This window comes from Ovis canadensis, chromosome 11 (assembly GCF_042477335.2).
Source record: "Ovis canadensis isolate MfBH-ARS-UI-01 breed Bighorn chromosome 11, ARS-UI_OviCan_v2, whole genome shotgun sequence".
NCBI lineage: Eukaryota > Metazoa > Chordata > Mammalia > Artiodactyla > Bovidae > Ovis > Ovis canadensis.
Window position 1 is genome coordinate 59,349,901 of NC_091255.1, and position 15,399 is coordinate 59,365,299.

At 50.9% G+C, this 15,399-nt stretch overlaps 2 protein-coding genes across 2 annotated transcripts in view; one reads left to right on the forward strand and one right to left on the reverse strand.

The window, feature by feature from the left end:
- Positions 1–898: 898 nt before the first annotated feature.
- TSPAN10 (tetraspanin 10) lies at positions 899–4,918 on the reverse strand. The gene is made up of 4 exons (XM_069544109.1): positions 4,883–4,918; positions 3,716–3,725; positions 3,133–3,592; positions 899–1,262 (listed from the first exon to the last, which is right to left on the reverse strand). Exons 1-4 carry the CDS (start codon positions 4,916–4,918, stop codon positions 899–901), a joined length of 870 nt encoding a protein of 289 aa, XP_069400210.1.
- A 5,542-nt stretch (positions 4,919–10,460) lies between these two features.
- The window catches only part of NPLOC4 (NPL4 homolog, ubiquitin recognition factor), a 52,981-nt gene continuing 48,042 nt past the window's right edge, over positions 10,461–15,399 (forward strand). The window contains exons 1-2 of the mRNA XM_069541939.1: positions 10,461–10,701; positions 14,392–14,472. Coding sequence (XP_069398040.1) covers positions 10,687–10,701; positions 14,392–14,472 — 96 coding nt within the window. The 5' untranslated portion in view covers positions 10,461–10,686. The remainder of the gene's footprint in view (positions 10,702–14,391; positions 14,473–15,399) is intronic.

The following is a 15,399-nucleotide window of genomic DNA, read 5'->3' on the forward strand; positions in this document are numbered from 1 at the left end:
GTCCCTACTAGCAGTCACCTTCTGGAAACTGCCCAAGTGCATGTCCACACAGACGTGGGGCTCTGTTCACACAGCAGAGTGACTGGACAATGACTCTCGAGAAGGGGGCCCCGTGATCCCGTCTATGTGAAGGTCAGAAAAAGCCATACAAACCTGAAGGTAAAAAAGTTCCAACAGGGGTGACCTTGGGGAAGGGACAAAGAACTCTGCTGGGGCTGGAGCTAGACCTGGTAGTGGTGGGGGGTGCACAGGTGTGTCGTTGAGTAAGAAGCCTTATGCTGCCCACTTAAGATTGGTGCAATTTACTGTATGAGTGATACATCGCAATAAAACTTACACTCTGCCAAAAACAAAAAAAGACTCTGGAGGGAGAGGCCTGAGCCTCAACGGACAGGAAAGGGGGAGATGACCCCAGAGGAGGGCAGGTGCCAGGCTATGGTGAAGACATGGGGCTTCATAGGCTGGGCTTGGAGGTGGGACTTGGAGGTGGTTGGAAGTGGAGGTCAGAGGTGAAAATTGGAAGTGAGGGTCAAGGTGAAATTCAGAGGTGGAGGCTTGGCAGCAGGATTTCATCCAGTTCTCGCCCCCCGCTCTCCCTGCTGGCCAGGTGGCTTTGCCTGGCACCCTCCATGGGAGGCAGATGCTGGCCAGGCCGTCGTCGAGGTCAGCTTACCCTTGGAACAGCAGCGTTTGCAAGCAAGCAGGCAGTGTGAGGGAAAGGGAACCCTGGGAAGCTGGAAGTCAGTAGGCGGAGGTGGCCTGGGGGTTCAGGGCGCGTGTCCCTAAGCACCCAAGCAGGTTACTCTGACATCTGCCCCGGGAGGGAAAGGGAGGCCTGCAGCCCCAGACTCCATCCTTGTATTCTGGTCTTTTGTCCCCGGAGCTGGTCAGCCCATGATCAGTTTGGCAGAGGGCGGGACACGGGGTCTGGGGTTCCTATGGACAGGCCCCCACTCCCTGCTGCCCCCTTGTGGACAGTCAGGGCCCTCACCAGCTGAATGGCCAGCAGGAGCTCCAGCCCCTGGACCAGCACGACCGCGATGGCATAGCAGCCCACAGTCTGGATGTTACTGCGCAGCCACCGGAGGAGCGGGGGGCCACAGCCCTCCAGATGCACCACCCTCTGGGCCGCGTCCTCGTCCAGGCCCAGGGCCCCGAAGCCGCACTGGTCATTGACAGAGGCTCCGCCTTCCCAGGGGTCAATGCAGCAGGAGGCAGGAAGGCTGCAGGCCTGGACGCCAGGGGAGCTGCAGTTAAAGTACCTGCAAGGGCGCACAGTGTCAGTCTGGAGGGCAGGTCCCCTGGTCTGGGACCCCAGTGTGAACTGTCTCTTTGTGGTTGCTTAGTCACTAAAGTTGTGCTCGAGTCTTTTGCAATCCCATGGACTGTAGCCCGCCAGGCTCCTCTGTCCATGGGATTCTCCAGGCAAGAATACTGGAGTGGGTAGCCATTTCTTTCTCCAGGGGACCTTCCCTACCCAGGGACTGAACTCGTGTCTCCTGCATTGGCAGGCAGATTCTTTACCACTGAGCTTCCCAGAATGTCTCCTACCCACCTCCAAACTTCCATGGCCACACACATGCATAGGCACGTAGGCATGCATGTGTGTATGATGCAAGCACAGAGGCATGACTGCACACACGTACAGCATGAATCCACACTGGCATGCAAGTATAGAGGCACACACATCACACCTGTGCATGCTCACACGCACACACACACAATATCCAGTTCTCTACAATTCATCCCGCACCAGGCAGGCCTCTGCACATGCTTCCTGGCTAGAAGGCTCACACTGCACAAGACAGATGGAGGGAGGCCAGCGTTTGATGGGAGCTGGAAGGAAGACGGCCTCGCCCCACAGATGCTGCTGAGTTGGTCTGAGCATCAGGGTTGGAGCCGGAGAAGGTGGGTTGAGGACTGGCAGAGGCTTCTGTGGGGGTCAGTGGGTTGTGGTGGGGGCGTGAGGGGCTGCACTGGACAGCGACAAGGGACAGGAGGCTTGGGAGGAGCTCACAGGGCCTGGAGGGAGTGTCGCTCTTATCACCTGCTTCAGGCAGCCCTCAGGTGCCCCCGGCTTTGATTAGACATCTAGTCAAAGCGTCCAGGGCCCTGTGAGCTGCAGGCTCATCCCTCACCGCCCCCCGCCCCATACAGGCACAGTCTCATCTCCTCGAAGAGTGGGCTTCACTAAGGCCGGGGCTTGGAGACCGGTAGGCTGGGTGAACATAACATCAGAAAGGGCTGCCACCAACCCAAAGCCACAGATGGCCACAGTGAGAACAAGCCTTGCAAGTGCTTCTAGGGTGCCTGGTACTCGGAAGGAAGGGCTCAGCACGTCTCAGGGAGGCTTGGGTAAGTGGCTGGTTTTCAAGAGTCTCCATGTGACTCTAAACACACGCACGTACACACACACGTGTGCACATACATACACACACAGTAGAGGGAAAACTGTGGAGTCATGGTCTGGAGGGATGTCTTGGATTAACCTAAAGTGAAGGTGAAAATCGCTCAGTCATGTCCAACTCTTTGCGACCCCATGAACTACACAGTCCATGGAATTCTCCAGGCCAGAGTACTGAAGTGGGTAGCCTTTCTCTTCTCCAGGGGATCTTCCTAGCCCAGGGATTTAGGCCAGGTCTCCCGCATTGCAGGCGGATTCTTTACCAGCTGAGCCACAAGGGAAGCTGGTGGTGGTTTAATCACTAAGTCATGTTCGACTCTTGCGACCCCATGGACTGTAGCCTGCCAGGCTCCTCTATCCATGGGATTCTCCAGGCAAGAACACTGGAGCGGATTGCCATTTCCTTCTCCAAGGGAAGCTAGATTAACTTAAGTTATTTTCAACTGACACTGAGATGTCTTGTGTGATATCCTCACTGGAAAAAACAAAACAACAATCTCCAAAAATGATTTTCTATGTCTGCCAGCTGAGTTTCTCTGTTAACATCCCTGCATAACCATATGGCCCTGGCTGGGCCCGAGCGTGTACATGTGCAAATGTGCCTGCATGAGCGTGTGCACACGTGTGAGTATATATGGGTGAGGAGCCTGTACAGGTGAATGTGTGTACAAGTGAGTATGGGCATGTGAGTGCAGCCCGGCCCCTCCCTCGTGGGCTCGAGGACTCACAGGTTCCGCTGCCAGTCCTGGTAGGTGGCCGCCCCGCAGCACTGCAGCCCCAGCTGGACTTGGTCGATGAGGAAGCACAGGTCTGGGTCGTCTTGGTAGTGGGTGATGGCCAGGCGCAGGACGTGCTCCAGGCCATCCTGTAACTGGCCCCAGAGGGCCACCACCAGGGCCCCCACTGCAGCCTCCAGCACCAGGAAGGCAAGGACGCCCCCGGAGAAACAGCGCAGCAGAAAGGCATTCTCGCAGAGGGCACCCAGGCAGCCTGCCAGGCTCACAGCGCTGACCGCCAGCCCGCCCAGCACCAGTCCCAGCATGGGGTCTGCAGGCAGGGGGGACCCCCAACTACTCCCCAGAGACCCCTTGACAGCCAGGCCCCAGAGCCCGATGGCCAGGGCCAGCAGGCTGAGCAGGGAGAAGAGGAAGTTGGACAAGAAGAGTAGGCACTTGAGGCAGCTGCTTTCTGAGGGGAGTAAGCAGGCCAGGAACCCCCCAAGGCCTGCCCTCCAGGCCGGGTCCTCCCAGGGAGCTGGTCCTGGGCGACTGGAAGTGAGGGGGCTGCTCCTGGCGAGGGGTGGTTCCTGACCTCCAGCCTCCTGCAGGGGAAGGAGGAAGAGGGAGTTCTCACCAGTGCAACCCCCTTCACTCAGTCCCTGTGACACTCAGCTGGGAGCGAGGTCAGAGCCTTCGGGGGAGGAAGCTGGACAGCGGAGGTGGAAGGGGGCGTTCAGAGATCCTAGAAGCCCGGGGACATGGGTGTGGCCAGGAAACCAGGGCTCTGCGGGTGCAGGGCCTCCCAAAGATTCCACCTTGCCCTCCAGGAGGACACTCAGCCAAGTCTGGGGGCCCTGGCCTTACCCAGGAAAAGAATAATGGGGTGCTAAAGGTGGGGGTGGGGGCCCACCCTCCTATCAGTTCCCCAACAGAGGCCTGAATCACTGATCATGAGGTTGGGAGAAGCTGCCAGTTTCATCGATGGAATTTTGTCCCTTGACGGACAGTCTCCACCTCAGTTCTGCCTGTTCCCCAACCCCTCCACTGGCAGGCAGGTGTGGGAGGGATTCTGCCCCCTTTTTGTAGGGGAAGGGGCAGCAGGCCCTTGAAGTCTGGCTGCGGGAAGAATGAGGAAGCTAAGACCTCAGGCCTGGGCAGAGTCCCCAGTATCCCAGGAAGAAATCAGCCCTTTACTCCCCACCTGTCTGACCACATCAGAGCAGAGGAAAGAGGGGTTATTCATCAGCATCCCCCAGACCTCGACAAGTCAGTAAGAGCAAAAGGACAAGCTGCCGATGACATTGGCCTTCAGCCCCTTTTGCACCGAGCCAGAGCTCACCCTCCCATCACCTAGATCCACAGGGAGACCTTCCAGATCTCTTGTCTAGGGGCCATACGGGGCTGAGTGGATGGCAGCCTTAGACGGGGGCAACAGGGAGATGAGAAGGCCGATGAGGGCTGGGTCACAGGTAAGGGGGGGCAGGGAAAATGTGGGGGTGGCCCATTGGGTGATGGTCCCTGGGTGTGTGCTATCCTTGGGGTGTGGATGCACCCCACGCCATGTTAAACACAAGGGCAATGCTGGGTCACCTTTCAGGGTTGGAACAGGGTGCTGGGGGTGGTTAAGGCACCTGATTAGTAAAGCCCCACCCCAATCTTAGCAGCGGGGCATCCGCCTCCCCAGTACACAGCAGGGCTCTGGGTGGGGTGGGGGAGAGAGAACACCCCCAACCCTGGCAGTCGCCACACCATTGCTTACCTGGGACAGCAGGGGGCTCCTTTCCCCCTCCTCCATCCTTCCCCAGGACAGGTGTGCTAGACCCTGCTGGCTTCTCTGGCTGGGACACCAGGCCAGTGTTGCCTGTGGCCCTGGCTGCTCTGTGAGCTGTGAGCCCCACCAGGATGCCGTGGTCACGACCAGATCATGTGAGGAGTCATATTTTAGGGCTTAACACAGCCTCTGCTTGTCGAAATGCAGAGAATTCTCCCTGAACCCAGATTCTTGGCCTTGCTCTGTGCAGGCATGACGTGGGAGCTGTCAGGGGGCTGGCCTCGTGGTCATCGCCAGAGGGTCCCGGTGTGGACAGCCTGGCAGATTCAATGCTGCCCCTCAGCTCAGCTGGAGGATCAGATCCTGGGCCCCAGTAATAGCCTGGGAGACCAGCCCACAGCTAAATGCCAGTTTATCCTCTGACTTATTCACTGAAAGAAATAAATTAAATATATACAATGAATATGAGTTTGAGAAAACTCCAGGAGATAGTGAAGGACAGGGAAGCCTGGTGTGCTGCAATTCATGGGGTTGCAAAGGGTCGGACACAACTTAGCGACTGACCAACATAATTATATACATACATATATAAATATATACATATAATTACGTGTGTGTGCGTGTGTGTGCCTAGTTGCTTCAGTTGTATCCGACCCTTTGCGGCCCCATGGACTGTAGCCCGGCAGGCTCCTTTGTTCATGGGATTCTCCAGGCAAGACTACTGGAATACAGAGCCTGTCCCTTCTCCAGGAGATCCTCCCGACCCAGGGATTAAAGTCCAGTCTCCTGCATCGCCGGCAGATTTTTTACCGTGTGAGTCACCAGGGAAGCCCATAATTATATACAAATGTACTCGTGTATATTTGAAGTGTCTTTTCATTTTCACACATCACTGGGTAAATTACATCCCTCTTGGTTTTAAGGTACCTGGGATCCCTCACCCTCTGAGTTTCTCAGCAGCAGGACTTTGTCAAGGTCACTATTGGGCCCTAGAGCTTGGAAGGACCCTGGCCATGCAGCAAGGAACAGACAGAGGTGTGCTCCAGGCTCCCTGAGCCTGCATCCTCTGCCTTCTCACCCTGCCTGCCTTGCTTGGATGCAGTAGGAAGACTGGCTCAGAGCGGGACCCTAGCTCCCACCAACTCTTCAAGACCCTGGGCATGAACCTCCATACCTCCTGAGTCCAGCTTATGGCATGCATGAGACTGTGATGTGTGTGGATGCTGCTCTTGGCTGCTGGAGCCCTGAGACCGTGGAAAACAGAGGCTGCCAGGAGCCCCTCTGCAAACACGTTTGCATGGCAGGAGAAAGAGTGGTCTCTGGGGGATTTGTGTGCCCTGTCCTATCTCTACCATCCTCCCCACTCCCTTTCTCAGCTTCTTCTGTTTGATGTTTTAGCCCATCTCTTTTCCTTCCTCACTCACCACTTTACAATCCAGACACTTGGGCTGCTGGCTGGGCCCTGATCAGCCTGGCACTGATGTTCCCTGACCTATGTCATCCCCTGAAATGTCTTCTTGGTGTCCAATTCCAGACTAGTATGGCCCAGGGAGCACTTTTTATTTTTATTTGCTTTATCTTGTTCTTTAAAAAAAAATATATATATATATATATATATATATATATACACACTTTATGCTTGGTTGCTCTGGGTGTTTGTTGCTGTGTGGGCTTTACTCTGGTTGCAGCAAGCAAGGGCTACTCTCTAGCTGTGGTATGCAGGCTTCTCCTTGCAGTGGCTTCTCTTGTTGCACAGGTTTCTCTGATAGCTCAGTTGGTAAAGAATCCACCTGCAATGCAGGAGACCCCGGTTCGATTCCTGGATCAGGAAGATCCCCTGCAGAAGGGATAGGCTACCTGCTCTAGTATTCTTGGGCTTCCCTGGTGGCTCAGCTGGTAAAGAATTTGCCTGCAATGCAGGAGATCTGGGTTTAATCCGTGGGTTGGGAAGATCCCCTGGAGAAGGGAAAGGCTACCCACTCCAGTATCCTGGTTTGGAGGATTCCATGGACTGTATAGTCCATGAAGTCATAAAGAGTTGGGCAGGACTGAGCAACTTTCACTTTCTCTTGTTGCACAGGAGCACAGGGTCTAGGACATACGGGCTTCAGAAGCTGTGGCTCCAGGGCTCTAGAGCACAGAAGTTGCGGCACGTGGGCTCAGTAGTTGTGCCTCTCAGGCTCCAGAGCACAGGCTCAATAGTTGTGGCACACGGGCTTGGTTGCTCCTCAGCATATGGGATCTTCCCAGACCAGAGAGCAAACCCATGTCTCCTGCATTGGCGGGTGGATTCTTTACCACTGAACCACCAGGGAAGCTCCCATCTGTGTTTTCGCTTCAGGTTCCTCACTAGCTGCTCCCATAATGACTACTCCTTGGAGCCCAGCCTAAACTCTGGCAGAAGGCCAGCTGAGTGTTAAGCCACTGAATTTTGGGAGGGTTCACTACACAGCAGTATTGTGAGCACAAATGGCTGACACAGAGTTTATTCTGTCTGGGACTGGTCTGCAGTACAGAGCCCTGCAGTACAGTAGTGACGAAAGTTGACAGTCCCCCATCATTAGGCACTTACATTCAAGTACAGGGGAAGTCAGAGAGTATGTGGAGAAACAAGCAAATATGTGCTGTTGTATATGGTCACGAGTGTCATGAAGCAAGGAAAGGAAATAGCGGTGATGTTATCTTCTTGTATAAGGTGATTGGGAAGGCCTCACTGTAAGGGTCTGGTTCCTAGGTATACACCCAAAAGTACTGAAAACAGGGACTCAAATAAATACATAGATATACAGAATCATAGCAGCCAAAGGCTGGAAACAACGCAGGCCTCCATCAATGAAGAATGGACAAATAAAATGTGCTCCATACATGCCATGGAATACGTGTGCATGTGTGTTTAGTTGCTTCAGTCATGTCTGACTCTTTGTGACCTTATGGACTGTAGCTCACCAGGCTCCTCTGTCCATAGGATTCTCCAGCAAAAATACTGGAGTGGGTTGCCATGCTCTCCTCCAGGGGATCTTCCCAGCCCAGCAATCAAACCGGTATCTCCTGCAGCTCCTGCATTTCAGGCAGATTCTTTACCACTGAGCCATCAGGAAGTCTACCATACTCAGCCATAAAATAGAAAGAAGCTCTAACACAGGCTACAATATGGATGAACCTTGAAAACATGATGCTCAGTGAAAGAAGTCAGACACAAAATCCACATATTATGTGATTCCACTTGTAGAATAGGTAAAGCCATAGGGACAGGAGGTAGGTTAGTGGTTGCCAGTGGTTGGGGAAGGGGGAAACAGCAGCCACAGCTGAATGAGTGAGAGGTTTCCTTTAGGGGTTGATGAAAACTTTAGGACTAGATAGAGAAGGTGATTGTTCAACTCGGGAATGCACTAAAGGACAGTGAGTTTTCCCCTTTAGAATGGTTAACTGTAGGTTCTGTGAATGTCATCTCAATTTAAAAAAAGAAAAGAGGGACTTCCCTGGAGGTCAAGAGGCTAAGACTCTGTGCTCCCAGTGCAGGGGGCCCAGCTCCGATCTCTGGTCAGGGAACTAGATTTCACATGTCACAAGTAAAGAGTTTACATGCTGCAACTAAAGACCCAGGCATGCCAGGATCTAATATCCCTGGTGCTGCAATGAAGACTCAGTACAGCCAAATAAATAAATAAATACTTAAAAAAATTTTTTTAAAAGGAAAAGAACAGAACAAGAGGACTGAGAAGAAGCTGAAGGAAGAGAGGGAATGAGCCTCATAGATTTTCTTGGGGCAAGGCCCCTGTGAAGATGACTTCAGGAAGGTCACCTGGGAGTGTCTCAGGATCCAGACCTGCAATGGAAGCAGCATGGCACAGCCGGAGGGAGAAGGTGAGCAATCAGACAATCCCAATAAAGGCCTCAGGGATCCTCGCAGCTGGGATGGCCTGCAGAATTGTACCAGACTGAGACATGGGGCTGGGCCTTGCTAACCATTGCCGTTATTGGGCATGAGCTGCCTGGGGGAAGGGACTGTGATCTGGAGTAAGCTAAGTCCCCAAAGGGGAGCTCAGCCAGCGCTGCCAGCAGCTTTGGTCCTGAGTGGGGGTCTGGGCAGTGCCCTCGGCACACGCCAGGCTGACGTGCAGGAAAAGCGTTTCGGGCACATGTAGTACCTTAGGTGGGAACAAGCCTGGAAAGTCCGAAGAAGGATGGCTGTCTTCAAATTTTTCTCCAAGTGAGATGAGGAGATGACAGGTGTTGAGTAAGGTGCTTCCAATTTGACAAAAGAACCACTCAGGCTGCTGTGCTACGGGCAGAAGGTCAGGGATAGGATGGGAGCTGGAGGTCAGGCCCAGTGTAGCCAGACTGTGGCTCATCTCTTCCTCAGAGAGGACACGTCCGGCATCATCAATTACTGCATCAGGCTTCAAAGCAGGGCCTCCGGAAGATGGTTGTCACCTCTCTGGCTCCATCGCAGCCCTGTTCCAATATTGGGTAGCCTTTGGATGAAAGTGTAGTTACCACCACTGTTATGGGCTTAACTGTGTCCCCCTCCAAATTTCTATGTTGAAGTCCAAACCCCAGGGCCTTAGAATGAGACTTTGAAGGTAAGGCCTTTAAAGAGGTAATTAACTTAAAAAATCAGGCCATTAAGGCGGGCCTTCCTCTAATGTCCTTATAAGAAAAGGAAACTGGGACAAAGAGAGACTCCAGGGATGCACTTAATACAGAGGGAAGACACAGGACGAGGACGGCCATCTGCAAGCCAAGGAGGGTGGCCGCAGAAGAAACCAAGCCTGATTTCCGACTTCTGACCTCCAGAACTGTGAGAAAATAAGTTTAAGCCACTCAGTGTGTGGTATTTTGTCATGGCAGCCCCAGAAATATAACTACTAGTATAACTTTAAAACATTAATGTAATACCTTCACAGTCACACAATGGAGATTAAAAGGTAAGCGGTGTAGAGTAGAATAGCATGTCTGTCAATGCTTGGACGTGACCACACTAGGAGACATCACCACCAGGACACAGTTTTGTCCTTCTGTGTAAGGGATACAGTCAGTATGAGAAGCAAAAAGAGGCCGTCCTGTACAAGAAGAGCAGGACAGGGTGAGAAAGCAGGATGCGTGTCAGCAGGATAAAAACCACAAACCTTGCCCCTTGATAGGAGCAACCCTATCAACTCTTCTGCCAATGTCTGTCCCGCCTCCAGCCCCCTCATGGCCACCGTGTTCTGCCCTCTGAACTAAATAAGCCTCAGTCTCCCCAAGGGTCTCCCTGATTCTCCACCTGCACGATTCTCCATTCAGTTTCTAGAAGAATCCTACAATGTTACACAGAGCATACGTCCTCCACTCTCACTTCCCCAGACTTCCCTAACACACTTAGAATAGAATTTCCGTGTGACCAGCAAGGCGCCCAATTCGAGCCCACCGATCTCTGTCGGTGGATGAGATGCGCTCTGATGGGTCCATCTGGGCTGCAGCGCAGCGTCTCTCCACCGCGTGGTCAGCTGGGGGCGCCCCTCCACGCAGAGCCCAGCGCGGGGCCGCCCTGCGCAGGCGCAGGCCGTTGGTGGGGCCGGAACCTGATTGCGGGGCCGGAACCTGGTTGCGCGGCCGCGCGGCCGGGGGAGCGCGTCGGGTGAGGCACAGGACGTCGCGGCGGTGGCGGCCGGGCGGCGAAGCTGGAGCGGCGGTGGCGGCGGCGGCGGGAGGCCGGGGCCGGGGCTGAGGCCGGGGTCGGGGCTGCGAGGCCCGTGGGGCGGCAGGCGGCGGCAGCCCGGGGCTCGAGCCCGGACACGGGAGCGGCCACCATGGCCGAGAGCATCGTGAGTGGGGCGGCCGGGCGGGAGGGCGCCGGGATGAGGCAGCATATTTGCCGGCGCGGCCTGCGGAGAGGCGCAGCGGCCCGCCCTCCTCCTCCTGGGCCGGCCAGCCGACTGGGCTCCCGACCTCCTCTCAGCACCTCCCGTCCCCGGCTGGAGTGGGAGGCCGGGCGGTCTGAGGGTGTGGGCTGTGCCGGCCGCTCGCTCTGTTCCTGGTCGCGGGGTCTCGCCAGGCGCGCCTAGAAGAGGGGCTCCTGGTTGCCGGGGGCTACGACCCCTCCTCGCCTCCTATCCGTCTTTCCTGCCTCCTGCCGTCGCCCCAGTGACTGCCTTGTCACAGGTCACTAAAAGAGCATTTTCTACAAATGGGGGCCCCTCTCCCCGCTAGAGGAAGCTGCGAAGAAGGGAGACGGTGGACTGGCGGATGGCAAGGAGACCTTGACAGCTACCTGTCTGTAAAGGGATGTTAAAAGATCTCATTTTGTACCCAAAGTTAGATATTAACACACGTGCCCTTAAAGTTTTGTTTTTTTTTTTAAGTGAAAATCAGAAAAAAACTGGCCATCCTTTAACTTGAGAAAAGTTCCTCTCAGAAGTCAGTGTAGCCGGAAAAAACTCAACAGACCAGCTGGACAGAAGAATTTTTTGGTTAACTTTAAGGACCACTTGGAATTTCCTGGGGGAAGCAAAGGCAGTTTGGGGTGACAAGTCATGTTCAGAACTTGGCCTTGGGAGGGCCTCGAACAGTTTTGTCAGGTGTTGGGAATAGCACGCATTCTCTCTGGATGGTCAGGTCTGCAGGAACCTCCAGCTCTGGGACTTTCAGACTTTTCCTCTAGTGAGTCCTAACTCTGCTCTCTATTCAGGGGCCCTGGCTCCTTCTCCATGTTTCCCAGCCTAGAGATGAGCAGAGGGAATAAATGGCCCAAGAGAAATGAGCAACTAACTCGTTTTAAAATAAGACTTCTCACCAATTGTTGGTAACTCATCCTAGAAATAGGTTAAGAGTTAGCACTCAAATATGCTTCCAAACTTTCTCTTTACTGTAGTATTTTTAACTGAATTGAAATACCTGTGGATAAGTGAGTTTCAGAGAAAGCCACTTTTGTATCTATGTATAAGGCAAAGCTCTAGTTGATAGCATGGATCTCTTGCTGAATTTCTCACATTGTGAGGAATTGAAACAGATCATTCTGAAATTTATTTCAAAAGTTTGTTTACTTATTTAGAAGAAGTCTTCTAAAAATTTTTGTGGAAAAAATTGATTTTTATCTCACTAATTCTTTGACTCCCCCAAGAAGTATTCTGGGCTCACTTTCTCATAATTAGGGAGACCTAGGTTACCAAGAAGTTAATGTGTCTCTGTTGCCTGGTTTGTCTTTTCTTGTGTATTTTACTTTATAGCCTGTGTCGAAGGCCAGGCCATAACTTCCCTCAGTATAAGTTATGTTTGTCTTTCCGAGTTAAATACTGAGCTTAGCTTGGAAACCTCAACTTCTGTATCTTGTTGTAAACAAACAAGTAGAATAACTTCATAAGCTTTGGAACTCTCTAGAAACATGTAATCCTGACCTTTAACTCCTCAAGTAGAGTGTCACGCTCTTGGTCCTATGTGAACATTCAAAGCCACAGTCACTACATCTCTCAAAGAGAAGCAGGGCACTTGACTGCTTAACCTGCCTCAGTATTGGAGACAGATTGCAGAAACAAATAAGTGGGAGGTTACCTCATGTCCAGGCTGTGTATTAAAACATTTTTCTAGATCTTGAATCTAGAGTATACTAGAAATCAAAAGTCAAAAGACTTTTTGTTTGTGGTACACACAGATGAGTGAGAAAGTTAAACCTGTTATTGAGAAGCAAAAATAAAGAAAATAGACTCTTAACAATTGGGATTTCATAAGGACTATTCAAAACAAAATCTTAAAATTGAATACAACATGGGGGGAAAACCTTTTCAGTTAAGCAAAAGTTATTCAATCCCTGGGTCAGGAAGATCCCCTGGAGTAGGAAATGGCAACCCGCTCCAGTATTCTTGCCTGAAAAATTCCATAAATAGGACCCTGGCGGGTTACAGTTCATGGGGTTGCAGAGTCGGACACAACTGAATACACACACACACACAATTTACCAGAAAATGAGAAAGGACTTCCCTGGCAGTCCAGTAGTGGAGACAGGACTCCTTGCTTCCCCTGTAGGGGTAGGGGTTTGATGCCTGGTTGGGAAAGTTCTGCATGCTGAGAGGTATGGCCGAAAAAACCAAAACAGGGAAAGACAGAGGCAAGCTATTTTTTAGGAAATGTAGGAATAATTTAGGAAAATCTAAATTATTATTGTTTAAAGAATATTTGTTTATTTGGCTGCACAGAATCTTAGTTGTGGCATGTGGGATCTAGTCCTCAGACCAGGGATCGAACGCCAGCACCCTACATTGGGACCCAGCGTCTTGGCCACTGAACCACCAGGGAAGTCCGTACATTAGTCTTAATTTGATAAAATCGACCAGATCGAAAGCCATTGTGGCATTTTGCCCTATATCAATGAAAGCCTTTCGAAAACAATTGCTTATGACATTTCTCATCTGTATAGTGTTGTTTTGAATACAATACACAGTGCAGTGTTGCTGAGATGAAGAACATGAGTACTTTCTGGCACGTTCTGTTCGTGGCTCCTCCCATCCCTCAGGTGGTTGGAACATCTCTGTCTTGCTATTGGCAGGGCGTGCCTTTTCATGCTCCCCATTGAGGCAAGACCTCGGATGGCTGGCCTGGACATAGCAGCTCACTTTCACTGGGCTTCTGTCAGGGTGAAAATCAAATCTAGAAAGTGCTGCTCTGTCCAGCTGTCTTCCAGACCTGACAACCATTTCATGGCTAGCCATGAAAATATTTAAAACCCTGACAAATTTTACCATGGTATTAAAATCTAACTTGTCTTCTTTTTATTGAAAGTAAATAACAAATTAGATTTCCTGCAGTCCTTTAATGTTTTTAGGTTTTTTTTTTTTTTTCTATTTTGGCCTCATGGCTTGCGGGGATCTTGGTTTCTAAGCAAGGATTAAACCTGTGCCCTTGGCTTTCACTGCGGGTCCTAACCCTCGATAGTCTGCTAAGGAGTTCCATATTGAATTCTGCGATCTTTTAAAAGTAGTCTGTATGGGTCTGGGAACAAAGTTTTTTTTAAACAACTCAATTGTTCATGATTCTTTTTTTTTTTTCCTGCTGATTAAAAAAAAATTTGGGTTAACATGAGAAAAATGTTGATCTTTCAGATATATTCTTTATAAATAATGGTTAAAAGTTGAGGTTGTAGGAATTCCCTGGTGGTCCAGAGGTTGGGACTTTGCATTTTCACTGCAGGGTGTGGGTTCAAGCCCTGGTTGGGGAATTAAAATTCCACAAGCCATGTAGCATGGCCAAATAAATTTTTTAAAAATTGAAGCTGTATTTTTCTGAGTGAAATGATACGAGTTGACTATTAGGGCAGCCCTCTTAGGATGTCCTTCCCTGTGCTGATGACTCTCAGACCTCTGCTTCATCTTCTAGAAACATTGGGTTACAATATGCAAGAGGAAAGGCGAAGTTTGACTCTTAAGTTTCAGTGACTCATGCCAAGAGACTGCAAATGTTAGTTTCAGTAATAGGTCAGGACCTTCCAAGTCTGCACAGTAACCACCTTGTTTCATTTACCGTAGATAATACGTGTCCAGTCCCCAGATGGGGTGAAGCGGATCACGGCAACAAAGAGAGAAACAGCTGCAACATTTTTGAAAAAGGTACCTGTGGCTTGGGTATTGACCTTTCTTCATCCTCCACTGTTGTTCCCTTCCTAGTCTGTACCTTTTCTCTTTCCCTCATTTTCTTGATTCCTCCCCACTCCCAAGTTTAGTCTCTTGCTTTGGTTTTCTCTGTCCTGATTGGTGGGACTGATACAGGATCAGATGTGTCGCAGCTGACCACTGCTTACCGTCGCAGGACCGAGGGCCCAAAGGTCAGTGTAAAAGGATTTCCCAGGAGGAATATTTGTGAGTGAAAAATCAGAGAGTGAAGAACTTGAATCATTCTTTAGCAAAGGGGAGTTATTAACATGTATAGAACGATCCCACTTTCTTCTTAAAAACTTAGGTAAAGCGCCATATACAAATCTGTGATGTGAGAATGTGGTTTAAAGAGCATAAGCCAGACCTAAAAGGGGTAGCTCCAGAAGAGGATGCCAAAGGAAGGAGAGTGGCTTTTGCTTGATGCTTCATTCTAGAGGTCGGCAAAGCATGGTTCATGGCTGGCCGCCTGTTTTCATTGGAACTCAGCCGCACTCTTTGGCTTATGTACTGTCTGGCTGCTTTTGAGCTCCAGGGGCAGAGCTGAGTAGTTGTGACAGATTGTATGGCCTGAAAGCTGAAAATATTTACTGCCTGGCTCTTTACAGAGAAAATTTGCCAACCTCTACTTTATACATTCTTTATTATTTGAATTTGTTGTAGATAACTATTAACTTTTAATTAAAATCACTTTTCATAAGAAAAAAAAAAAAGGTCACAGACTGTTAAAGCCAGAGGAAATTTTCAGTGTCAGGTAGTCTGATCTTTTTGTTTTCACAAAGATGGAAATTGAAGTCCAGGGAATAAGGAGATTTGCTGAGGATTACACTGTGATCTGTTAAGGAAGTCATAGCACTTACCTGAGAAGTTTGGTCTCTGAAAAGT

Bases quoted from the DNA above. Each gene is read 5' to 3' on its own strand.
- TSPAN10 (XM_069544109.1), bottom strand. From the start codon at position 4,918: ATGGAGGAGGGGGAAAGGAGCCCCCTGCTGTCCCAG. The intron at 1,263-3,132 runs GTGAGTCCTCGA...GCGCCCTTGCAG, and splicing joins CAGGACTGGCAGCGGAACCT to GTACTTTAACTGCAGCTCCC.